This window comes from Crocuta crocuta, unplaced genomic scaffold (assembly GCF_008692635.1).
Source record: "Crocuta crocuta isolate KB4526 unplaced genomic scaffold, BGI_CrCroc_1.0 scaffold248, whole genome shotgun sequence".
Lineage (NCBI taxonomy): Eukaryota > Metazoa > Chordata > Mammalia > Carnivora > Hyaenidae > Crocuta > Crocuta crocuta.
Genome location: NW_027532409.1, coordinates 1,087,186 through 1,113,161, shown reverse-complemented (window position 1 = coordinate 1,113,161; position 25,976 = coordinate 1,087,186). Strand labels below are relative to the sequence as shown.

The 25,976-nt window shown below is 45.3% G+C and overlaps 1 protein-coding gene across 1 annotated transcript in view; it reads right to left on the bottom strand.

Moving 5' to 3' along the window:
- PTPRT (protein tyrosine phosphatase receptor type T) overlaps positions 1–25,976 on the bottom strand; it is a 703,891-nt gene that overhangs the window by 258,196 nt on the left and 419,719 nt on the right. Inside the window, exons 9-10 of the mRNA XM_077778839.1 lie at positions 20,936–21,137; positions 19,461–19,563 (exon numbers count right to left, since the gene is read on the bottom strand). Coding sequence (XP_077634965.1) covers positions 19,461–19,563; positions 20,936–21,137 — 305 coding nt within the window. The remainder of the gene's footprint in view (positions 1–19,460; positions 19,564–20,935; positions 21,138–25,976) is intronic.

The following is a 25,976-nucleotide window of genomic DNA, read 5'->3' as shown; positions in this document are numbered from 1 at the left end:
CCCCCCCCCCCCCCCCCCACATCCATCAGTCCTCAGTTTGTTTCTCAGCATTCAAGAGTCTCTCACGGTTTGCCTCTCTCCCTTTCCCCCATCAACATACAGCATTTTATTAGTTTCAGATATATAACATAGTGATTCAATATTTGCATACACTGTGAAATGACCACCACAATAAGGCTACTTACCATCCATCACTATACAAAATTACAAATTTTTTCCCCTTGTGATGTGAAGTTTTAGGATTTATTCTCTTGGTTAACTTTCAAGTATACACTACAATATTATTGTAGTCACCACGCTGTACATTATAGCTTCATGACTTATTTATAATTGGAAGTCTGTATTTCTTGACTCTCTTCACTCAATGTGTCCCCTTCTCTAGTAACGATTGTTCTGTTCTCTTTATTTATGAGCTTTGTTTTGTTTGCTTTGTTCCTAGGTAAGCGAAATCATAGAATATTTATTTTCCTCTTTTTGACTTATTTCACTTACCATAATTCTCTCAATGTCCGTCCTTGATGCAAATGACAAAATTTAATTCTTTTTTATGGCCAAGTAGTATTCCTTTGTATACATATACAGTAAGTACCACATCGTTATCCATTCACTCACTGATGGACACTTAGGTTGCTTCCCATATCTTGACTATTGTAAATAATGATGCAGCAGACATAGGGGTGGATATATCTTTTTTAAATTAGTATTTTTGTTTTCTCTGGATACTCAGTAGTGAAACTGCTGGATCATATGGTGGTTCATTTTCAATTTTTTGAGGAATCTTCATACTGTTTTCCAAAGTGACTACACGAATTTACAATCCTAACAGTTTACAAGAGTTTATTTTTCTTCATATCTTTGTCAATATTTGTTATTTCTTGTTATCATCGCCATTGTCGTCATTGTTGTCATCGTCATCTTCTTGATCATCATTTTTTTAATAGCCATTAGTTTCTCACTGTGATTTTGATTTGCATTTCCCTGATGATTAGTGATACTGAGCATCTCTTCATGTGCCTGTTGTCCATTTGTATGTCTTCTTTAGAAAAATTTCTACTCAGGTCTTCTGCCCTTTTTTAATCTTTGTTATTGAATTGTAGGAGTTCTTTGTGTATTATGGATATTAACCCCTTATTTGGTATATGATTTGCAAATATTTTCTCCCACTCAGTAGCATGGTTTTTATTTTATTGATGTTTTCCTTTACCATGCAGAAGCTTTTTAGTTTGATATAGTCTCATTTGTTTATTTTTGCCAAAAAATCATCACCAAGACAAATGTCAAGAAGTTTGTCATCTATGTGTTCTTCTAAGAGTTCAGTGGCTTCGGGTCTTATATTCAAGTTTTTAATCCATTTTGAGTTAATTTTTGTATATGGTGTAAGACATCAGTAGTACCATTCATTTGTATGTGGCTGTCCAGTTTTCCCAACACCATTTATTGAAGAGATGGTCTTTTCCTCATTGTATATTTTTGCCTCCTTTATTATAAATTAGCTGACCATGTAATTGTGGGTTTATTTCTAGGATCTCTATTCTGTTCTCTTGATCTATGTGCCTGCTCTTAGGTCAATATCTTACTGTTTTGATTACTATAGCTTTGTAATATAGTTTAAAATCAGGGAGTGTGCTGCCTCCCAGATGTTTTCCTTTCTCAAGACTGCTTTGGCTATTCAGGGTCTATTATGATTCCATATAAATTTTAAGATTATTTCTTCCATTTCTGTGAAAATTGCCATTGGAATTTTTTTTAATGTTTTATTTATTTCTAGGAGAGAGAGAGAGAGAGACAGTGTGAGCAGGGGAGGGTCGGAGAGAGAGGGAGTCACAGACTGAAACAGGCTCCAGGCTCTGAGCTGACAGTCAGCACAGAGCCCGACGCGGGGCTTGAACCCACGAACCGAGAGATCATGACCTAAGCGAAAGCTGGACGCTTAGCCGACTAAGCCACCCAGGTGCCCCAATGCCACTGGAATTTTGATATGGATTGCAATTTCCAGTAGTAGGGACATCTTAATAATATTAATTCTTCCAGTCCATGAGCATGGAATATCTTTCCATTTATTTGTGTCTTCTTCAATTTCTTTCATCAATGTCTTATTGTTTTTAGTATACAGACCTTTAACTCCTAGATTAAATTTATCCCTTGGTATTTTATGCTTTTTGGTACAATAGCAAATGAAATTGCCTTCTTAATTTCTCTTTCTGATCACAATAGCTTACTTTTAAATACTGACCACAAGTCTTGTTGGTTAGATGAGAAATGCACCAATATAAGAGAGAATAGTCAATTCAAATGGGGAAAAAAATGACTCCAGAGGGAATGGGGATAAGACAGCAAATAAGCAAAGCCTTCTCTCATAATCAAAATAATATCTTTGGAAAATTTTGGGAAATGATTCCTTCTTATTTACTTATTTCTGTTTTATTTTTAGAGAGAGAGAGCATGAGCTAGTGAGAAGGGCAGAGGGAGAGAGAAATCAAGCAGGCTCCATTCTCAGCACAGAGCCCTACATGGGGCTTGATCCCACAACCCTGGGATCATGGCCTGAGCTGAAATCAAGAGTCAGATGCTCAACCAACACCCTGAAAAATGACTGCTTCTATAAACAAGAAGGGAGGATAAGTGAAAAATAAATTCAGAGAATGGTATACAACTCTTAAAAGAAAAGATTATAATTGCTGAAATTTTAAACAATTGCTATACAAGGGTTATTTTTCTAGAAAATAGAATAGAAAGACAAAGAAGAAAAGATAAACAAGAAAACTAAAATAATTAAGGGCAAACCTGAAATGACAGGGCTCTGTGAGAAGAAAAATGTATGAACAGCATAATAAAGATATTGCTTGAATAGAGTAATTGTATATTCTAGGATGAATTTAAAAAAAAACTGTATAAGACAGGAAGAGTAATGGCAGGTAATATAGCATAGTGGTTAAGATTTCAGACTGCAGAACCAGACTACTGTGTTCAAATCCCAGAACAACAACATACTAACTGTGTGAACTGTGGCAAGTTATCTCATCTTTCAGTGCTTCAGTTTCCACATCTTAAAATAGGGGTCATGCTATTCTTACCTTAAAGAGTTTGGATGAGAATTAACCGAGTTAATGTATGTAAAGAACTGAAAATAGCATCTTGTACATAGTAAGCTTTGAGTTAATTATACAATACTATAACAAAAATAGTATACCACTTGGCACTGAAGTGCCCTGCTTTTATAGAATTATAAAATTAGCTATTGTGTATTTATTTAACTAAAAATAGTGGTATAACGACATTGGGAAGCTGGAGGGGAAGTACTAGATGATTTAAAACAGCCAAATTCTCATTTATAATAATAGGAAGTATATAGATAATGTTTATAATCAATAATTTTAAAACAGCATTATATGGGGGTGCCTGAGTGGCTCAGTCGGTTAAGCCTCCGACTCTTGATTTCAGTGTAAGTCATCATCTCATGGTTTATGAGTTTGAGACCCAAGTCAGGCTCCATGCTGATAGAAAACACAAAGAAACAAAAGTCCCAGCACACTATGTAGTGACAAAGCCAATTCCCAGAAGAAATAAAGGATGACAATGCAGTTGCCTCTGGATACAGGAGTGGGGGTTGAAAAGGGTGTGCAGGGAATGGTCTTTGACTATCTGATTTCCTAACTATGTACACTTTTTACTTTGAGATTCTTTTTAATTAACAAATGAATTTTCATTCTTCTAAAGAATGAAAAAAGTTAATATATATGAATTGGCTGTCAGTGCCTGGTGTATAAGTGTAGGCATTCAATATATTTTAGCCCGATTTTATTCATTTCAGTAATTGAACTCTTGAGAAATGTGTCCTATTTAAAGATGCAATACCAAAAGAAAAACATGAATAAGTACTTTTTTTCCTGAGCTATTTATAACAACAAATAACTGGAAATGACCTAAATTTTCAACCATATGGGAATGGCTAAGTATTATGCAAAAATTTGGTAGAATGCTACAGGCCAAGAACACAAGTTTATTGTTTCAGATGGCTATGGACTGGCTAAAACCTACCGCACACAAATACACAGAAAGAGAGAGACACTGAAATATTGAGAGAGAGACAGACAGAGACCGAGAGTCTCTTACGTGTTTAGACTAGGAAGCAGAACCCTGAGAAAACCAGGATGTCTGAACAGAGGAGGTGGAGATAGCGTGTGTGTCTCGGGGCAGGTTCCTCTGCCCCTAGAGGCTCTAATCGGGGGCTTACAGCTGCCTGGGTCCCCATAGAAGGGGAATTTCTTCCAAACTTCAAAAAGTTTCTTTGTGAGCTCCGGCCTTTTATGCTTAGAATTCACATCACTATTCAGGAAGGATGCGTACTAACAATTGATGCCATTACTAGCAATTATTACAGACACTAAGGAGTCCCCTTCCTCGTTCCAAAGTCAGACTCAGCATTAGCAAAGTCATGACTCAACTGTAATTCGTTCTCAGTAGTGGCTCAGCCTCCAGCTCCACAATGTTCGGAAAACCCATTTATTAGCAAAGTTCTAATGAAAGCAGGTGAAAGAAATGGATACCACAGTGCATCTGAGTCCCCATCCGAACCTAGAGACAAGGACTACAGCTCTCCAAAATGCTACAGGCTGGGCAAGTCAGCTTCTCTGGATCTTTGTTTTCTCACCTGAGAAATGGGATGAATTTTTTCTGCTTCAGTGTGATGCTCTGAGTATAAAGTGAAATGATGCTATCATGGGTTCTGATGCAGAGTAGGAGCGCAATCAAGCTCAGCTAGATGGGACATTGGCAGTCTGTGACCTGCTCCTTAGAACGGGGCTTCTCAAACTTCAGCATGCATCTGAATCTCCTGGAGGCCTTGTTAAAACCCAGACTGCTCTACTCCCAGAGTTCCTGATTCAGTAGGTCAGGAGACAGGGCCTGTACCTCTGCATTTGACAGATTCCCAGATAATACCACCAATCCAGGACACAGGCACAAAAATGACCCAGAACAACTGGGATAAAGGTTGAGACTTTGGAGAGAGAAGAAAAAGGCAGGTAGAACAAGATTTTCTGAGGGCTCCTAATCTGTCCTTTGTCCACTGAGTATAACCTTGATTTGGCATCTTCATCAGTTCCGCCTCCTTCCCAAGCACTCTTCCAAGGTTCTCCCACCGAACCAAACCTCCCTTGTCAACTTCCTGTACTGAAAGATGACAACCCCATCCCATCTGCCTGCAGCCTACGTGCTGATGCAAGAGGCCACCTTTTTAGGTTCCAAGAAATTATGCATTCGTTATGGAGGAAATTAACACCTCAAAGCAAACTATAATTAGGAATTCTTCAATTCAGTTTATGCTTTTTCAATTAGGCACTCTATAATTTTAATCATGGGAGCATTAACATGTTTCTGTAATTTATATACCTGTGGTATAATTAAGCCTGGGAAACACATTGCTCTAAACCTGAATAGAAGTGATTGTTTCCTTCACACTTGCAGTATTACAGGTCCCTAATGGAGAGATGATGCCAGTTTCAAAGGAGCCATTTCTGAGTTGCAGAGGCCAATGAGAGAACTCTTGGCTTTGGTAATGTGAAGGCTGCTGCGGACCATGGGATGCCTTTGAACATCTGGCTCATGTGTAGACATCTGCATCCCAAAGCTACAACTCCTATTGTGACTTTCAAAACATTCCCGCCATTGGAAACTGCTGTGGACAACTATTCTTGGAAACTAATTTCAATTAAGCAGGAACAGGGTGTCCTGGCAGGGGAGACGTTATCTGAGAGCCGTGGGAAGCAGATGGCTTGGAATTGAAGAAACTGAACAATAGACTAAAACTTAGCCTGGATTTGGACCAAACTCCTTTTTGTACACTGATTCCTCTTCCCACTTCTCTAGTTCTGCTCCTCTCATAATTTCTGCTCTGCCTTTTAGCTACAAAGCAGGGCCTGAATCCTGTGTGCAAGGTAGTTCCCTTGGGATTCTGAGCAGTTCTGCAAATTCAAGGAATTCAGAGGCACACGGAAAGTTTTTGTGCTTATTCAGACTGAACCTCTGAACTTGCTGAAGGTTAAAAACCTTCATTTTTTCCTCCTCTTCCTGCTCTCCCCACAATAGCAAATTCAGATTTGCTGACTGCAATAAAAGGCAAAAGAACATAATCAAAACTGGCCCGGGGGGACAATGCATACAGATTCCAACCCAGCTGAGTGACGCGCCCATATTGCTGTAACATTTTGGCATTCAGTATATTTTGTCTGATCTAAGAAAATATGGAACTTTTTATAGAGTGAAAGTTGGAAATGGATTTGTTTCTCCCAGGCTGCTCGAGCCTTCCACAAAAGAATACAGATTGGTTCAGATCCTGACACTCCATCTCACCAAACATCCATCTTCTACCTAAGCCCCGTATCTGCATAGAAGTGATATCTTCAGATGTGCTATCAGCATGTAACAACACAACATGAATTATTTCACACGCCAGTCATTGTTGTCATTGCAGGAAAAGAGGGGTGTGTTTTGGCCCCCGTATGGACGTTACATAGAGAAGGAAGCTGGCAGAGATCCTAGTTTGGCTCTTAAGAGCTAAAAATTTATTATCCTCATGCTGAAACATATACCAAAACAGACAGAAGTTCCAAAAGCTGTAAAGCCAACAGGGGCAACCCCATAGTAACATGTAAAACAATTACTTCCTCATGTCAGGAGAACAAGTAAGCATCGGCACTACAGAAGAGAATACTTGGTCCCTAAGGGCTCCTCTCCCCATACCAGAGTCCACCTGTATGCTAACCCCGTGGTAGAGCTGTGGTTCAAGACCAGCACGACCATCATCTGGGAGCTTGTGCAAATACAGATTCTCAGGTCTGGTGCTATTAATCCTGGGGATGAGCAAAAATCTATATATTTACTAGCTCCCTAGGTGGTTCTAATAGCCACTGTGATTTCATAACCCTGGGGTTAAATCATTTCCCAGATGCTCCCCCAGTAAGGGTGAAGCAGTGGAGCTTGGGAAGCCTGGTTCAGCAGGTCAGGGTCTCAGCAGTAAGTTAGGCCAGTTACAGGTCCCATTCTGGCTCTGGGGACTTACACGTTATGCCTGTGTCTAAGCCCCCGTTAAGGCCCCTTTGAAGCCATACACAGGGCTTGACCTCTTTTTACCAGCCGCCTGAGGAGCTAGAGCCATGCAGTAAGAACAGAATTTCCTGTGATGATGGAAATGCTGTTCAATATGGTAGCCACTAGCCACATATGGCAATTGTACTTGAAATGGGGACAATGTAATTAATGAAGTGTTAACTTAATTCAAATTAATTTAAATTTAAATAGCCCCTATGGAGTCTTGGCTTCAGTACTGAACAGGGTAGGTTTAAAATCTTGCCCACGAATCCTTGTGGTATTGGCGCTACAATACACCATACGCTGGCCATGAATCCTTACTTTATACATTTATAATCTTTATTATTACTAGAAATTGCTTAGGGAGCCTATATTCAAGTGGAAATGCACCAGTTAAACAGAAAGTTGCAAGCAGTTGTGGCCAGGCAAGAAAGCAATGGATTGCATTGTGAAAGGGGGGAAGTACACATTTCTTCTGCCTCATGGAAGAGATTCTAACCTTTAAGTTGTTTTTGTCCTACCAAAGAGCTAGGGCTTTCATGATCACCTCTCTCCCTGCTGCTGAGAGGAGGCAACTCTCTGAGCAGCTGCAGGCAGCTGGAGCGAGCATTGTGTAGAATGCTTTTTGGATGAGAGTAAACCTCCTTGGAGTCTAACATGGCACAGATCCATGCACTAGCTCAGAAGAACATCAATAGATCAGGCTATAGAAGTGTACTTGATGGAGGCAGACATGAAAGTCTGACCTTTGGGCAGTTGCAGACAGAGAGACTGAGAACCATCAGTTATCAGCTGTGCAAGATCTGAGACAAAGCAGTGATGCAAGCTGTCACAGGGCCCAGAACACTGTGAGAAATACAAGTCAGCAGAAAAAAAATTGAAGCAAAAGGTTTCACTACCTCCCCAGGGTTGGGAGGATTAGCATTATAAGGATTGTGTCTCCTTGGATAGGCTGCTCATGATAGCCTGGCCTCTTTGGTCCTTGAAATACTTGGCTTCAATGACCTTCAATCCATTACCATTATTCTACTACCACTACCAACATGGTAACTCCTGAAGCCATATTATTCCATTGCAGGGCTCCATTACTAAATCCTTATCTTTGATCATTTATTCTCTGAATGCCACTCCTTATCTGTCCAGCCTCTCCCAATCTTGTACCCTCTGCACAGATTCCTCAACAGCATTGGGGTCACCTGGCCCTCAGTATCTCTGTTATCTGCACATCTAGCTCTATGGGCTTTTTAAATCAAGCCTGGGTCATATGGCCCATTTTAAAGCACCTTCATTGGTATTATCATCATCATCATCATCTTTCTTTTCCTATGGTCCTGGATCAGTGTATGAGTCTCCCTTCTTTTCTACTGTAAGAGCTTCTGGGAGCTCTTAGACAACACTGAATAACAAAATTACAACCATCTCCTGTTTAAAACAAAACAAAACAAAACAAAACAAAAACCAAAAACAACCTTCCTTCGCTTTCATGTTTTAACTATGCCCTGGTTTTTCTTCTACTTCTTTGGCCAGCCCTTCTCCATCTCCTGTGTGGTTCCTTGAGAGGATTTTATGGAGCTGTCTTCTTCTTCATCTCTTCTTGTAGATCCTCTCCCTGGATAAGGTCATCTGCTCCTCCCATGCTACAAATACCACTTGAATGTTAATGGTTCTCAAATCTAAAACCCCTGATCTCATGCCTCCTCAGCCCCCCAGCCTTCTGGAATTTAAATAGTCCCCATGGTAGGAGGTGAACATGACAACCACACTCCCTTCTCCCTCATGCCAGTGACAGTCTGTTTCCATCTCTCCAGATGGCAGACGGTCCAAAATAGAACACTCTCGTTCTTCATGTTCCAGCAACTGCTCCTCCTGCTCCATTTAAAATATTCTTTTGAAACACCTGTTTTCCTTCCTTGATTTGAACCTAAGGAATAAAATCCAGAATCCGTGGACACCAGAACCAATTCTTGGTAAGCTGGATCACTGGGTTCTTTGGGGATCAATAAAGCGAAACCTGTGATACAATTACGGTGAGCTGAAGTGAATGAGAACTCACATACATAGTCTGGGGCGCACCATCCCTCCCTGTTGTTCTCCTGGGTGATCTTCCTGACTGCAGCTCTGTGTCACGCTCAACAGACTGACTCCATCTCTTGTAAGTTTCACTGGTGGTTACATGGCCCTCTAATCACAGTTACACATGCCCTTAGTCGCCATGTTGAGAGTACGGCACAGCCCCATTGGGAACAGCTCTGCAGTAGTATTTATCCTGCTATGCCTTATTTCTGGTTGTTTCTTTTTGTATCTGGCTCCTCCTCTTACCCAGTCTGGTGTGATGAAATCCCGGCAAGAGCATAGACTTGGCAACAAATAGTATTAACTTTCAGAGCTAAATCTCACAGTCTATGTGGGAGTGCCTCTTGCTCATCCCACCCACCAAAGTGGGACACATAGCACTCCTCATCTTCAGGCCTCAGCAATGGTGGCCCAGAGAGCTGGGGAGCTAAATGAAATAAATGATGTTTCAAGAAAGAGTATCCACTATAACTGTCATTTCTTATCCCTCCCAAAGTGGATAGGGACTCAGAAACACCTCAGGCTGCCCCATGCTAATAACTCCTCAAAATTTTTATTTCTCCTTCTTAACTGGACACCATCATGTGCTCCTATCTTAGAATCAGGTGGTAACGATGCCAACTTTGCTCACTGCATCTCCAAGGGACCAGCAGAAGCCTTCTGTGATGGTTTCTTGTGCTCCCTGTCTGGGCTCCACAGTTTCTAAGGGAATCCTGGAAGAAACTCGGCAATTTTTCCTTTTCTTTCTAATTAAGTTTTTTCTTTCTTTAAGGGTTGACTGGATCTTTTGCGGTGCCTGGGTGGCTCAGTTGGTTAAGTGTCAGACTTTGGCTTGGGTCATGAGCTCGTGGTTTGTGTGTTTGAGCCCCGCGTTGGGCTCTGTGCTGCTAGCTTGGAGCCTGAAGGCCTGCTTCGGATTCTGCATCTTCCTCTCTCCCTGCCCGTCCCCTGCTTGTACTCTGTCTCTTAAAAATGAATAAACATTTAAAAAATGAAAAAAAAAAAAAAAGAGTTGACTGGCTCTCTGGTTTGTACTGCAGCTAGTCACTAGGTATTTCAAAGCCACAGCCTTAACTACCTGCACCTGTCAAATGTAAAGGCTCGAGGTTCCTCATCAGGAGTGAAGAGAACTTGCAGTCATGTCACAGACCATTCGCCATGTAGCTCTGTCTTCCTGTACTCAGACTGTCATACTGGTGGCCTTCCAAGCCAGAGTTGACCCATGTGTACTAGGCCTTAAACATCCTGTGAAAGCAGGTCACAAGTCCTAGCCGACTTGGGAAGAGATCCCTGGGAGCCCCCCAGCAGTTGCCTGGGCCACACAGCCTGTCCCTGCGCAGCTGGTTGCTAACCCCTCATTAGGTGCCCAGGTCACGTTCTCCACCACTGGTCTCTCCTGGATAATATATCACTGCAGACCCTTCCTGCCCTCAGTGTTCCTTGGCTCAGACAAGACACCATCCTCCAACTCTCTAATAGGCCAAAATGTGGGAGTCACCCTGGACAATGTCTTTTCCTTCCCATCCACCGGCCTGCCTGCTCCCTAGAGAGAAGTCACCATCAAAGCTGCTGCCTAGTCAGCTCAAGGCCCTCTCTCCACCTCCACCACCACTCGACCCTGGGTGGCTGTCCTTTCTCACCTGGACGGACACCAGTGTCTCTGGCCCTTTCCCACCCAGCCTGATCAGATGTCGCTCTCCCTCGCATTTCCTGCCCACTGCTGTCCTCCTGGCTTCCTTTTAGTCTTTCTAACCTCATCTCCAGCCTGGTCTGATCCCCTCTCAGGAAGAAAAAAAATCCAGTGAGGTTTGCATTGTTGAACTGGCTCCCACTGTGTGCAAGCAGGGCCCAATCCTAATGGAGGTATGTGGGGAACTGAGCAGCACATACCTCCTCCAAAGGACAGAAGGTGGGGCACTCCTGGACTCCTGTTGCCTATTGGCATAAAATCCCGTGGTTTTTTTTTTTTTTTTTTTTTTAAGATTATTTATTTTTAGAGACAGAACAGCAGAGGGGCAGAGAGAGAGGGAGAGAGAGAGAATCCCAGGCAGGTTCCATGCTGTCAGCACACAGCCTGATGTGGAGCTCAAACTCACCAACTGTGAGATCATGACCTGAGCCAAATCCAAAAGTCAGATGCTTAACTGAATGAGCCACTCAGGTGCCACAAATCCGTGTGCTTCTGAGCTGTATCTGCCCGATCAGACCAAATAAGGTCTGTGGGGCTCTGGAGAAAGCAAAAAAGCAGAGAAGACAAAAGGAGGGGGTGCTGGCATTGGAGGAGGGATCCTGTAACTACTCAGGGAACCGGCCAGCTCAGCCACAGCTGAAACCAGAAGTGGGAGGTAGCACCAAACCAGTCAGTACAGGTGGCCACGGCTAACAGTCTGTGTTGTCAGTTAGTATCTGTGGCCCCATGTGTACAGTGCTACCTCTGCCACTGGGACGTCAGCTGCACGTGGGCCTGTTTGCTCCTTTCTGGGTCTCCAGCGCTGCACAATGTCTGGCACAAGGCTGTTTGCTCAGATTCCAATTAGGCATTTAATGAATTGTGAACGGATAAACTTGGCTCATCTCCTGGGATCTGCTCTCACCTCTCCTGCGTGGTTTTGATTTCAGGTACCTACTCTGGTTCTCCGTATGTATAAGACCTCACTTAAGGAAGCTCAGGTGGGTCCCCATGCCCATTCCTGACGATACTTTGGATCTGCTTTACTTTGATTTCACAACAGAGAGGGACATCCCCCCAAGTCGAGGGCGCTGCTCTCAGCCCTTGATTTGCTGGCCTTTAAAGCAGGTAAGACACTCTGGCCCCGTAGGCTTCTTTTAGTGTTTCTGATACTGTACTGACATTTGAGTATCTGTTTTTAAGGCATATTGTTTTGAGGATTTTGTGATGCTCTTGGAGATAACTGCATGTTTCCTGAGGGGCCACAGCCTTGCCAGCACCTTGCATGCAGATCTTCCACGGTGTAAGAGCAGCAAAGGATGAACAGGCGTCAGTTTACAGCAGGGCTCAGAGAATCACCTCTCTCAGGGCTATCAAGGCAGGGAGCCACTCTCGCTCTCAACAGCCTGGCCAACCCAAGGAGAAAGCTGAACAACTACCAGCTGCACCTTACACATTTTACCTCATTTGATCTTCAAAACAATCTGTGACATGGGTACTTCCCATTTTCCCAACAAGCAGCTTTGAGATCAGAAAAATTAAGTAACTGGCCCAAGGCCACTTGTGAGTCAACTGCATAAGGGTGGATCTGATTCTAGAAGCCTTTGGAATTGTATCCCACTGGGAAATTAGCTACGGTAGGAGGAAACCAAGAGGTGACGGGCTGACAGAAACCCTGACCGGGGACTGGCCAGGGCAGAGCGGGGGCCCCCAGGGGAGCTGATGCATCCTGCTGCAGGGTGGGGAACGGCCCCACATGTAGCAGATTTGAACTGCACATTGGACAGGTAGAGAATGCCATGCTTGGCACTGCGAAAGGCACAGATGAGAGCTGGGATGCTTACAGGAGAGCCAAGAGCTGCCAAATGTTCCCCACACCTCTCGGGACAAAGTCCAAACCTAGAATGACAATTCTTTACCAGGCCTGGCCTGTTCCTTTGCCTCCCTGCTTGCCCCTGCCCACGTGCACTGCGGTCCCCGCCGCCTGTGAGCACACCGTGTACCTTCTCTGCCTGGGCTCCTGTGTATGCTGCTCCCCCTCCTCCTTCACTAAGCAAACTCCCCACAAGCTGGCAGGTCTCAGCTCAGGTAACACGGTCTCCAGGAAGCCCTCTCTGCACCTGAGCCCATCAGGTTCACGATGGGTGCCTCTGCCCTGAACACTCATAGAAACGTCCGACCGAGTATTTTGTTTTCTTTTTCTGATTATCTTCCTGATAGAACTGTGTTGTCCCAAATGGTAGCCACTAGCTATGAATGGACCCTGAAACTCTTTAAAGTTAAATGAACTTAAAAAAAAATTCAGTTCCTCAGTTACAGTGGTCATATTTCAAGTGCTCAGTGACAGCCACATGTGGTTGCTGGTGACGACTGGACAGCACAGACACTGAACATTTCCATCAGAGCAGGAGGTCTACTGGGCAGCAGTCTTCTAGATTTGGAAGCTGCTGAAGGCAAGGCCTGTGAAGGGCACCTCCAGTCCCAGCACCTGGCATCTACCAGATGTGCAAAACAGATGTGCTGAGTCACTTACTTGTGTTTTCGAGCACCTACTACATGCCAGACACTGTCCCAGGGAAAGGGAATCCATCAGTGTCAAGCCTTGGGTTTCCTGGAGCTCACAGTCTAATGAGGGACAGGCAAGAAACAAAACCAAGGAAAACATACTTGTTAGGCAAGTGCATAACAATTAAAGAAAGAATGATGAAGGAAGCCCCCTGGGCCCTGTCGAGTAAAAAGTGGTAACAGGGCAAAGCGAAAGGGAATAAAACCAGAAACAAAGGTTGCAGCCAGATTCTGATAGGCCCTGAGCTCCATGCTAAGAAGCTTGAACTCAGTGTAGCAGAAAGCCAATGAGTGACCCATTTAAGAATTTTCAAGGGATCATGGGAATCTATGCTCAAAACCAAGAGCACGCTGTATATACACTGTATGTTNATAATAAAAATTATTTTTATACATATATATAAAGAATTTTAAGGGACACTCCAGCAGCTCAGTGGAGGATGGACTGAAGGAAGAGAAAGTGATGGCAGGCAAACCAGCAAGACCACCCTGGTAGGTGAGCTGAAGCGTGGCATTGGGGCAGAAGCAGCAGCTACTCCCGAAGCTGATTCTGGAATGCAGTGGACAGGTGCCTGTGACTGACGGGAGGAGAAGGAGAGCAGGGGACAGAAAGACACCCCTGGAGAAGCCAGCTGGGGCTCTGGGGAAGGGTCTGCTACAGAATCAGGGGCTCTGCTTCAGGGACTGCATTACGGGTGATAAATTCACGGCCAAGTTACTTTCTTATGAAGGTTACCACAGATACATCAGCGTGACAGGTGGGGCGTGGGGAAGAAGGTTTGGCGGGTTCGAGCTGAAGCTGAATATTAGATTCTAGTCACAATTTGATTGATCTTTTAAGCAATTCTGGGATTCTGTCACTTAAAAACCAATAAATCTTTGAAGGCCTGGGGAAAGCAATGCAAAAGCAATAAATCTCCATTGTGGAGTATGAGAAAAATAGGCCAGGCTTCCGAGGTGGTTTGGATGGAGGGATGGGGGTGCGGGAGCCCCACATGACAATTCTCCCTTCTCCTCCTCGCCTCCCTGTGTGCCCAGTTCTACCAGGCACAGTAGATTAGATCCATGGGGCTCCCCAGGCACAGCAAGCAGACAAGCAGGGGCTGGGGTCTGGCTGAGCTGGGACCAGAACACTGCTGGCAGACGGAGGAAGGAAGCTACCTGGGTGGGGCCTGCAGCCAAGGCTCAAGAGTGAGACTACTGGTGAATGGGCTACTCCGCCCAGAGATATGCTGGGGGTCCCACGTTATGGCTGGGCCTGCACAGTCCAGGGCTGGAGGCCCCCTGGGAAGGCATCTTGCTTACCGCAGATTCCCTAGTTAATGGAAGCTCACTCTACAACAGCCCCACCAAAAGGTTACTGAGTCACCACTTGACATCCCAGGCACGGAGAACCCAGAACTTCTCGAGGGAGCAATAAACTCAGAAGCAGGAGGTGAGGCCCACCACAGGCTTTGTGTAGAATGAGCTCCATGACCTTGGGCTAACCACTCAGTATGTTAGACATCAGCTCCCTCCTCTGATACGGAAATGGTTTTTCCCACCCAGCTCACTCACTAAGTTAATGATAATCACAAGATACAGTGAAATTAAAGGAGCATTCAACTATAAAATAGGATTCCAAGCATCTGTGACTCAATCTATCTAGTGAGCTCACTGTGCCCTGTGGTTAGAGAGTCTTCACAGTCTTCTCCACATCCCCATGTACCCCATCTGCGGGACTCTTCACTGGCCAGCTTGCCAGAGTTGTGCCCATCTCTCTGGACAGTGCAGTTCTTCCATCAATACACGGTCCCCACAGGCTTCATATTATCTTGTTTGACCACTTTCAGCTCAGAACTGTGTCTGCTCACCTGCTTGATTCGCCACCTCCCTTCCTGTTCACATGCAAACCTGTGGAAAGGTAAGGCTCAAAAAGCCAGGTGTAAATCTACCTTGTTTTCTGCTACATTTCTATTGCTTAGCTCAGTTCCTGGGACATAGCAAGGGCTCAATAAACATGTGTTGAATGACCTAATGGTCTACCACCTCCCAGAAGGGCATCCTAGTGCCTAGAGTTCAAGGTGAAAGAGGGCTAAGGTAACTGAAATCTATTGTGATATTGCCACTACTGTCACTGTACTTGACCTGGAAGTCATGCTAGCTGGCACTGGTTAATCTCTTTCTCTTCTTGGCAAATGTCCAAGCAATAGTCTGAAAATAATCCCAGAAACTGAGCCTGTCCCCACCCTCAATGATCCAGAGCCTTTCTTCTTTGGGAAGAAAAGCAGTCAGACATTTCCAGACACCAAGCATTGCCCCTTTGAGCAGTGACATTTAATTTTTTTTTCCAATGGAAATGTCACCAAAATATGTCACACACAACTTTCTCCTTGGGAGGTTGTGAGAAATGAGTATTGGCTTAGGGTCAGCTGAACTGAGTTTAAGTTCTGCCTGTACCCCTTGCTTGTTCTGTGGCCTGAGTCAACTTACTTGGTTTCTATTTATCTCAGTTTCCATATCTGCAAAATGGGGAGATGATTATCACAATGCTGTGAGGATACAGATAGTTTATGTACAGGGACAGACACATAGCAAGGGCTTCCTTATTAAATGGAAACCAGCAGGCTCTTCTAACTTGAAGACATAGAACTTAATGCTACATTTTTAGCTGAACCAGAACAGCTAATGAACACCCACGGCTGTGAGGGGCTACAGCATGTACTCCTCCCTGTTTGCTGAACCTCTTTGTCTGTTTTGTAGACTTGTCCTGGTTTTTTGTTTGTTTGTTTGGTTTTTTTTTTTTTTTTTTGCTCCTGCTTACTGTTATTTCTCACTGCTACTGGGGCATTTCCATTCCCAGCTCCTAATTTACTTAGGATGTATAAGGTTATTACAAAGATGTGCAAACTAGAGCATGTAGGCTCAGAGGGAAAGTGTAAGGGGTACCTCTTTGGGAGAACTGGAAAAGCTTCCCCAATAACAATGGTTTAAGCTGCTCAGAGGACCCCTTTTGAGCAGGTCTGGATGTAAATCCCATCTTCATCACGTGCTGACTCTGTGACAATGAACTTTAGTTTCCTCATTTCCAACAGGGATATAATAATACTAATGAATTAGTCAAGGTTAAACTCCTGGAAGTTTACTTGCAATCCCACCAAATAGCCAACTGCCCAATGAAACATGGTGATAATTACTCCCATCGGTATTCAGACGGCTTTGATGAGTTTTCAGGGGTTCACAGACCTATAATCTGGTTCATCTTGAGGATGGGACCATGAATCCTCTGTAGAAGAATGAACTTTATCCTGCCACTGGGCAAAACCAAGATTGCTTCTTTCTCAGTACAATTTTTTCCTTAAAAAAAGTTTTTCTGAGGGGCGCCTGGGTGGCTTAGTCGGTTAAGCGTCCGACTTTCGCTTAGGTCATGATCTCGCGGTTCGTGGGTTCGAGCCCTGCATCGGGCTCTGTGCTGACTGCCAGCTCAGAGCCTGGAGCCTGTTTCAGTCTGTGACTCCCTCTCTCTCTGACCCTCCCCTGTTCACGCTGTCTCTCTCTCTCCTAGAAATAAATAAAACATTTAAAAAAAAAAAAGTTTTTCTGAGCCTTTGTGCTGAAAAGCAGCTAGGGACTCCTAAATAAAAAGCAAAAGCCCTTCCTTCCCCATCACGGAATGAGGGTCTCGAAAGGCTTTGGAAATTTGAACAGGAAGGAAGTGGGCAGCACTGTGATCCCACAGGGAGGGTAGACTGTCAAACACTGTTTTGCAAGGACCTCCTGAGTGCCACAGAGAAGCAGCAAAGCTAACAAACAGCTCTTGAAGGTCTGCCTTGCTTTGGGTACTTCCGTATTTTGTTCTAAGCCTCTGCAAAATAGCTACCATCCATGTTTTCCAGATGAGGAAAATGAGTGTCAGGGGCATTAAGTATCTCACCCAAAGTCACACAGTAGTGTCAGAGCAGAATTTCAATCCAGGTCTGCTGCCACCAAAGTCATGTCCTCTTCATTGTCTTCCCTCCTCTCTCCCCGAATAGCCTGCACATTACAGTGCGTTAGATGGAATCTGCAGCTGCTGGGAAGCCACAGTGGGGTGCCAAGTGATGAAGTCCCCTTGCTGATTTGTAGACTTTCACTAAGGAAAGGGAATTACCTGGGTCTCCAATGTAAAGGTTGTGGGCTGTGTACAGATCTGGCCTGTGCACCTGGGTCAGCCGCTAACTTGCTGTGCAACGTACATGGGGCAGGCTGTTGCTTTTTTCTCGACCACACTTCCATCATCTGAAAAGCTTTCTAAGATTTTGAAATGGTGACCAATGCTGCTGTATGAGAGGTAAGAGCTGGGGAAGGGAGAGAGGCACTGGTGGCCTAAATGGAAACATGATTTGGCATCGGCAGGCCTTGCATCCAAGTTCAGCCTTCCTACGTACTTTTGTGCACCCTTGGGCATTTATGAGCTTCAGTTTCTTCTGTGACAATGAGGATCATCACATAGAAAATGTGTTAAGAGAGTGAAAGCATTGTACAGAGTGTATCAAACGACAATGTTGCATGAGAGTAACAGGAAGAAAAGCAGTAACTCAAGCAATTATTCATGTGACGTCAAAGCCACCATCTGTTTTGGCTCATCACAGGTAGGACAGTCCTGGAACAGCCGACGTGGAGAACATAAGGCGAAGGTTCTATTGCCAGGTGCTCCACAAACACCACGCATACCCACTGCAAGGCCTGAAGGATTCACCTGACTTAGGGTAGAACACAGTCCAAAATCTTCGGAAGAGATGGGGACTTCCAAATGGTTGGCAGTTGATCCTATCTGCTCTACCACCTACAACTTCTGCGTAGAGCTGGATCCAGGTTGGATCCAGGTTGGAAAACAGATAACGACCATCTCAGGGGCCTCCACCCTGGCTGGTCTCCCAGTCTCCAGTGTTGAAAGAGTGACACTGCATGTGGCTATCCAATGGCTTCCTGTGACCCCTCAAACAAGCTGGAGCTTCTCAAACATGGCCCTCATTCTCACCCGACCACTCCTGCCTTGATCTTTATGCTAAAGCAAATTCCAGAGCCTTGGATTAACTACTCCCAATACATCAGGATGCTTCTCTCATTCATGCCTTGCTCATGCTGGACCCTCTTACTGCCTTGGCAACATCTTACATCACATTTAAGAGACACCTTGGTGTCACCTGAGAATGTCAGCTGAGAATTTCTTCTCCATAAGTATACACCATATTGGAATGATGTTTTCATGTTTCTTGCTCCCCAACTAAAGTTTAACTTTCTTTAGGAAATGACTTCTTCACAGCTAGTTCGCTACTATCTCCCAAGCTGTTAAACAGTGCCTGGCCCTGAGTGACTGACTGCTCAACAGGTGTTTGTTGAAGGAATGGATGAATGAATGAATCATTTGGATCCCTTGTGCCCCAGCATTCCTGGTAGATGAGATACTCAACGGATGCTTGTTTAATGGAATGGAGCCAATGTGAAAGCCGCTGCCCTTGTGCAGAGTGCAGTTGTTTTGAAGAGATGCCCATCTTCCTGGCAGCCATGAGCCCAGGGACTTGCACTGGCTCAGCTTAGCTACTGAGCTGTTTGCACTGCCTGGGCCAGAAGCATGCTTCTGAACTCCAATAACCTCTTATGAAAGTCAGCAGTATGACTTTTCAAGTCCTCCTGAGGGACTCTAGCACCGTAAGGTCCTAAACTGGACCAGCCCAGAGGTCTTGTCCCATTTACATCATCTCAGACTAGTTTGTAGAATTCAGCGAGTCGGTCCACGTGTCTGTCAATGGCAGTCACACATGTAAAGGTATTCCGGGGGGTTCTGTTTCCAGGCCTCCAACCCCACTAAACAGACTGACCATAGGTGTGGTCCAGAAACTTCTCTCCCAGCCCTCCTCATGTCCCCATCCTTTGGGGGGAAGACTGTCGGGGGGAAGGCTGTGACTCAGTGGCACCCCCTGAACTGAGTTTGGGGCTACGGAATCTCACCTTCCAGAAGCCTGCTTCTAGCCAGGCCTGCTCATGGGCACTGCACAGTGCAGAGAAGAAAAACCACCAGGCCCAAGGGAAGAGCTCTCCTCACCTGACAGGGGCTCCCCGTGACTGAGCAGGCTTCAGCATCACTGTGATGGTCGTGTCCGTTTCATTCAGCGGGGCGTCTGTGTCGTATTCCGGCATCGATGGAGCTGGACAGAGAGAGGAGGGCACTCAGTGCAGGTCCCAAACCCTGCTAACCACCTCCCCTGCTGCCATCACTAAACACGCCCTGGATGGCCAGAAGGAGGATACTGGGAAAGGGGTGGGTGAGAGGCACGTGGTGTCCCAGGTTTTCAACACAGCTCTCCTTCCAACCTGCCCGTGGGCCCCTCCAAGGTGCAAAAGACAGAGGGGAAGGATGGCAGTGATATGGCCGGTAGTCCTCAGCAATCAGAGGGCCACACCGAATACACAGACGAATGCAGGAAGTGTAAGTACTTAACAAAGATGTAAAAACAGAGCCGACCTCATTAAACACATCTGAAATGCAAATTACAGCAGTGATGAACTAGTTCTTCTGATCTTCTCTCTCTCTCTCTCTCTCTCTCTCTCTCTCGTTGTTCAGGACACCCCCCCTTCTCTCATGCCTGACTGATGGGAGGACAAGGAAATCTAATCTCTTGGGAAGCTAATCTAGCCATCTGTATGATGAGCTATTAAAACCCATATCCCTTTTAATTCAGTATTTCAATTTCTGGAATTTAATCCTAAAGTTATAATCCAAACCAAAGAATTAAACTTTATTCTATAACATGTTTACTGAAGAGTTATTTTCTAAAAACAGGCAACCACAGGGGAATGTTTAATTAAATTACATCCATCCACTTGACAGAACATTATCATGAAAGCAATGTACCAACATGGAAGATGCTCATGGTATAAAGATAAGTGAAAACGTAAAGCTGCAAAATCCACTAGTGTCTATTTAAAAGACATACGCATGTACGCCAGAACTCCAGAGGTATCTGCAAAAATTGTATATTGTAAAGTGGAATCTGAGATAATTCTGTGTTGATGTTGTCTGGTGGTGAAGGGGACCCTACTGGTGATGGCAGGTGAAATCTCGGACCTCCATGGCATTGTAACTAACTTACTTTCATTCGTTCGTTCGTTCGTTCGTTCATTCGTTCATTCATTCATTCATCCATCAGACATTTCATGAGAACCTATGGCTGTTCCCTGCACTGCCAAAAGGAATATTCTTGGAAAGAAATCATATTTTTACAAACCAATTTGTATGGGAAGAAGAAGTCTTATTTAATGCAACTGTGTGGTAAATTATTTGGTGAGTCACTTAGCGTTCGCTCTGGTCTAGTCTAATTAGTATGTTTTTTACACTGTAGGAGGTTTGTGGATTCGGCTTCTTCGCGAACAACAGTGTTACAAGCAGGGGGATGCACCATCCTCCTTGCTCCGCTACCACGAGGTGACAGCTGCCTCTGCCCTTTTTCACTCCCAGGAACATCAGGAATGGGGGAAAACAGAACACCCTTCTTCCTTTCCCCTTTCTAAGACAGATACCTGAAATTTTGGTGGCAATCCTTGTGGTGACAGGGGGCCCAAAGCCCTTTGCTGTGCTGGCCTTGATGGTGAAGGAGTAGGTGGTCCCTGGGTACAGACCCACAAAGAGGTGGTGGGTTTCATTCCGCAGCTTGAACACCTTCCCCCGCTGGCTGGAGAGGTCGGCACTCGGGTCCAGGGAGCCAACAGCCTTGTAGTTGATCTGCACAACAAGCCAGCGAACAAACAAATAAACACCTCACGCAGGAAGCTAGATGGAGCTCATGCAGGGGAACGGCAGGAGAAGAAAGGAGAAGAAGGCAGGTAAGTTTGAACGGCAAGTTCTGCTGTGATCGTCCACCTTCCCGATGGTCCCAGCCTCACAAGACCGCTGCGGACATGCGCCCGAGCGCTGCTGCCCAACAGAGATAGAATGGGAGCCACACACATGCTTTTCGATCATCCAATGGGCACAGGAGAAGAAAGCAAAAAAAAAAAAAGTAAAATTAATTTTGATAACATATTTTGTTGAACCTGATATATGCAAAGTGTTATCATTTCAACAATGATCAACATTTAACGTGGTATTTTAGATTCTTGTATTCATATTCAGTCTTAGACATCTAGTACGTAGTCTGTCCCTAGGGCACATCTCCATTCGGACTAGCCACATTTCAAAAGCTCTGTAGCTCCGCGTGACCAGTGGCCACCACACTGGACAGCACAGCTCTAGAGCAGTGTTGAGGTGTGACATCTGACAAGAATGGCTTGAAAGGCTACTTAAAAATGCAGCTCCCTCGTCCCTTCCTCCACATGGTGCTCTCTGCTGCTTTCTCATGCGGTTTCTTGTTCCTTTTCCCCAAACCTCAGGACATCACGATATTTAATCTCATTTAAATGTTGGAGAAACGGAGGCTCAACTGGAAGCAACTTGCATTAAGTCAGCACTCTCTAAACTTTCTGTGGCAGACCACATCACATGGGACTCATCGCACAAGTCTGGTAATAGCCACTCTGCTCTGCACTTTGTGCCACCAGACACGTCCACTCCTCCCACACTGGGGGGCTGTAGCAATGTCAAGGTACCGTGAGAGCTTCTAAGTGCTCTCTTTCTATTTCTGCACTTCACCCTGCTGTGAAAGTAGCAAAAACAGTTGGCATCCCAGCACCAGCCCCCATAGATCACACTTTGAGTGCCACATTCCCAAGTCATGCAGTTGTTAAAGTGACAAACACAGGATTGTGTGTTTATTTGTTTCATCTAGTTTGTTCTATTAAAAATGTCTTATTAGGGGCGCCTGGGTGGCTCAGGCGGTTAAGCGTCTGACTTCAGCTCAGGTCATGATCACGCAGTTTGTGACTTCGAGCCCTGCGTTAGGCTCTGTGCTGATAGCTCAGAGCCTGGAGCCTGATACAGATTCTGTCTCCCTCACCCTCTGCCTCTCCCTTGCTTGCACACTGTCTCTCTCTCTCTCAAAAATAAAAACATTTAAAAATGTCTTATTAGAGTATAACATACATACAGAAACTATATAGTTCAATGAATTTTTACTAACTGGACATAGTACCCAGTCAAGAGAAGAACATTACCAGAACCAAGACTTAGTCTGCATGCCCCCTTCCAACCCCTCCCCACCACCCCTCAGCAAGGATAACCTCTATCCTGGCTTACACATGGCATAGACTAGTTTTGCCTGTTCTGGTACTTTCCATCAGTGGAAAGATACAGGGCGTATTCCATGTCTGGCTTCTTTCGCTCCACAGTATGGTTGTGAGAACTGTGCAGGCTGTCACATGTAGCTCTACGTCATACATTCTCATGGCTGTCCAGGGTTCTACCCTTGACACATGCCTATACCCAGGTCTGTTGGATCTAAAAGCTGTGCTCCTTATTCTAGAAGCTGCTGGCCGGCTTGGAGACATTTCATAAACTAAAGAATGCATTCATTGCACCATCACAAATGTTTCCTGCACACTCCTGTACCCTGGGACCTGCACTGCATACTGCTGTGTACAGCCGATGTGAACGCAGGCTTGACCCTGTGCTCAGGTGTCTTCCATTCTAGAGCGAAGGAGGTCAACTACACACACACTTTATATCGCTTTGTCTTCTGTCAAGAATGTCTCGTATGAGCTAGGAAGGCCAAACCCAGACAGAAACAGGAACACACCAACTTTACATCAAAAATAAGCAGTTTGCGGTTTCTGGCAAGGGCACCACATGTTTTAGAGAAAGAGGGAACCTCTCTCTCCTCTGTCAAGCACAGGTGATGTAGCAATCGATGCTACATGCAAAGGAGTAGAGAGACGGGACTCCTCAGAGCTGAGCAAGCCCCAGAGGGGAAACACATGGAGCTGAAGGATTTGGGCACCTTGCAAGCAAAGCCTGGGCAGGAGTATCTGTCTTGCGGGTCCTCGGTGAACCTGTCCCCAGCTTTCCCTCTGGTCACCCCCACCTGCTCCATACTTCTCAGAGAGAAACAATGCAAACATCTGCCTCCTCCTGCTCGAGGGCTGATCCAAGGGGTGGGTACTCGCCTGCGCTGGGTAATTACTACGTCCAGAGCTAGACTGATAGTAAGTGATGCACATGTTTTCTGGGGTCCTCCCATGTGATGCTCCTGCAGCATCCGGGGGACTTCCTGGAGGGATTCCCCTCTGACTGCTTCCAAGGTAGCTGGCTGGGAAACACATCCATCACTGGCTACCTTCCTTTCCCTTCCCCACTCCCACCACTCAGTAATCTACTTGCATTCGAATCTGTGTCTCAGGGTCACCAAACTAAGACAGGGTGTTCGGGTGTTCATGGAGGTGTCTCAGGGAAGAAGTGAGCTGACGGCCCCGGGTAACACACAGTCAGAGCAGCAGTGAGAGCATTCCAGGTTCCTGGCAGAGGGAACTGCCTGGACAAAGGCCCAGGGTAGGAACAGTCTTGGGAGAACCGGGGAAAACCCAGTGTGATCGGCCATGGTGAGCAAATGGGGAGCTGAGCCCCCAGGGTGCAGCTGGATTCCCGGTTTCCCGGTGGCATGAGAACAGAGACATTTATAGAGCTCTGACGGGTGGCAGCCAAGCCCAGTTTACCAGGTGCTCAGGCATCCTTTTGAAATTCCACCCCCGTCCCCCTGCCTGGGCTGGTGGCAACCACACTGATATACAGACACTGGGAGGTAAAACTCATGCCTTATTTACTAGCCAATTCCTTTTCTGCACTCCAAATTCAATCCAAAAGCGACTCAATTTCCACCGAGCTGTCAATATAATATACCATGCTCTCCTGCTCTCCTAACCTTTCCTGGTATTACAGGATCCTCACTTACTTGTAATGAAACACTATGAATAAATCAATGTATGTTAATATAGCATGCCTTCAATTTTTTATGAAGGGCTTCACCAAATCTAATTCCCACTGCTTTGTCAGAAACAGTCTTTGAAAAATTTAACTTGCAAGTTTTACGAAGTTAGTGGGGGAATGGGGCTGGGGAAGGAAAGCCAGAAGGTGAGAAAAATGGAATGGGATGGAGCTGTGGCAGTAAAATGTATACTGGGATGTGAATCTTTGGAATCAGAGGAAGAGCAAACAAAATAAAAAGTTAGTGGGGGAAAGGGTGCTGAGCTGCCTGTCAACCCCAGTCTCTTTTGATTGCTGTCAGTGAGACTCCTGGCCAGAAGCCAGAATGAGCACTTCATAAGAAGAATCCAGTCACACTACCCCTTAGTATCAGAAAGCCGTGGTTTCCCATTCTTCTTGGGATTAAGAGCAAGCTCTTATCCTGTGGTTTTCATCAGCTCTCTGCATGAGCTGACCTCCCCTGCCCTGCCTCCTGCATTCCAAGACTCTACTTTAATGTCTGAAAAGAGCTGAGGTCTCTTTGGCCACTGGACCTTTGCACCAACTATTCTGTCAGCTCAGAATGCTTTTTTCCCTTCCCGTGCCTCCCTTTCACCTAATTAATGACTCCTTATCCTTACCTCTCACTTAAAATGACATTTTAACAACCATGGTTACCAGAGGGGCGAGGGTGGAGGATGTGTGAAATAGGTGAAGGGGATTCAGAGTCTACTTATCATGACGCTCACTTAGTAATGTATAGAATTGCTGAATAACTGAGGTGCCTGGGTGGCACCGTGCTGACAGCTCAGAGTCTAGAGCCTGCTTTGGATTCTGTCTCCCTCTCTCTCTGCCCTTCCCCTGCTTGCGCTCTCTCTCTCAAAAATAAACATTAAAAAGAGAATTACTGAATAACTATATTGTACACCTGAACGTATAATACCGTAACATATACTATTGTGTTAGAGCTACTGAAATTAAAAAAATAAGTAAAAGGCACTCTCTCCCCACAAATGTCACTTTTCACGAGTGCCTTCTCTGACTCTCCGGTCCTCCTGTCTTATGTTACCCAAATAACGTCTCTCTCCTTTGAACCACTAATTTTACACTCAACCATGCAAATGTTTCATTAAGGAGTCCTTTTCCATGAGCTTCTTTACTCCTGGAAAGCAGCCCCTTTGCTCAGAAGTGAGGCTCCAGGGGGTCCACGAGTGACTTCTTCTGCATCCAGGCTCTGGCTGCAATGGACCAGGGGTCATCCTGCGAGGAACAAGCAGCCCTTCTATCCTGGGCTACAGAGGATAGGACAAGAGAGGCAGGAAGAACAGAAGGCAGTGACTTCCCTCGAAAAGCCGGAGCAGGAAGGGCTTGTCTGTTTCTTACGCATGCTGAGGTGGAGCCATGCTGTGCTCCGGGCACTGGCTGACCCTGGGGTAAGTTCAGACAGCGCAGCTGACAAGATTCTCACTCTGAAAGTGAGATGCTACATGGGGACTGGGAGAAGACAGGAGATAAAGTAGGGGCGAGGGAAGTGGCCAGGACGCAGAAGCCGGGGGATCAGAAGACACAATCATGGCAAAAATACAATCTGGGGGCACTCGCTCTGTACCAAGCACATTTAATCCTCAAAAATGTGATATGGGTTCTTTACGGTCATTCCCATTCCTTAGCTCAGGAGACTGAGGCCAAGAGAGGTGTCAGGTCAAAGCCGGCATGACGGAAGTGATGTGT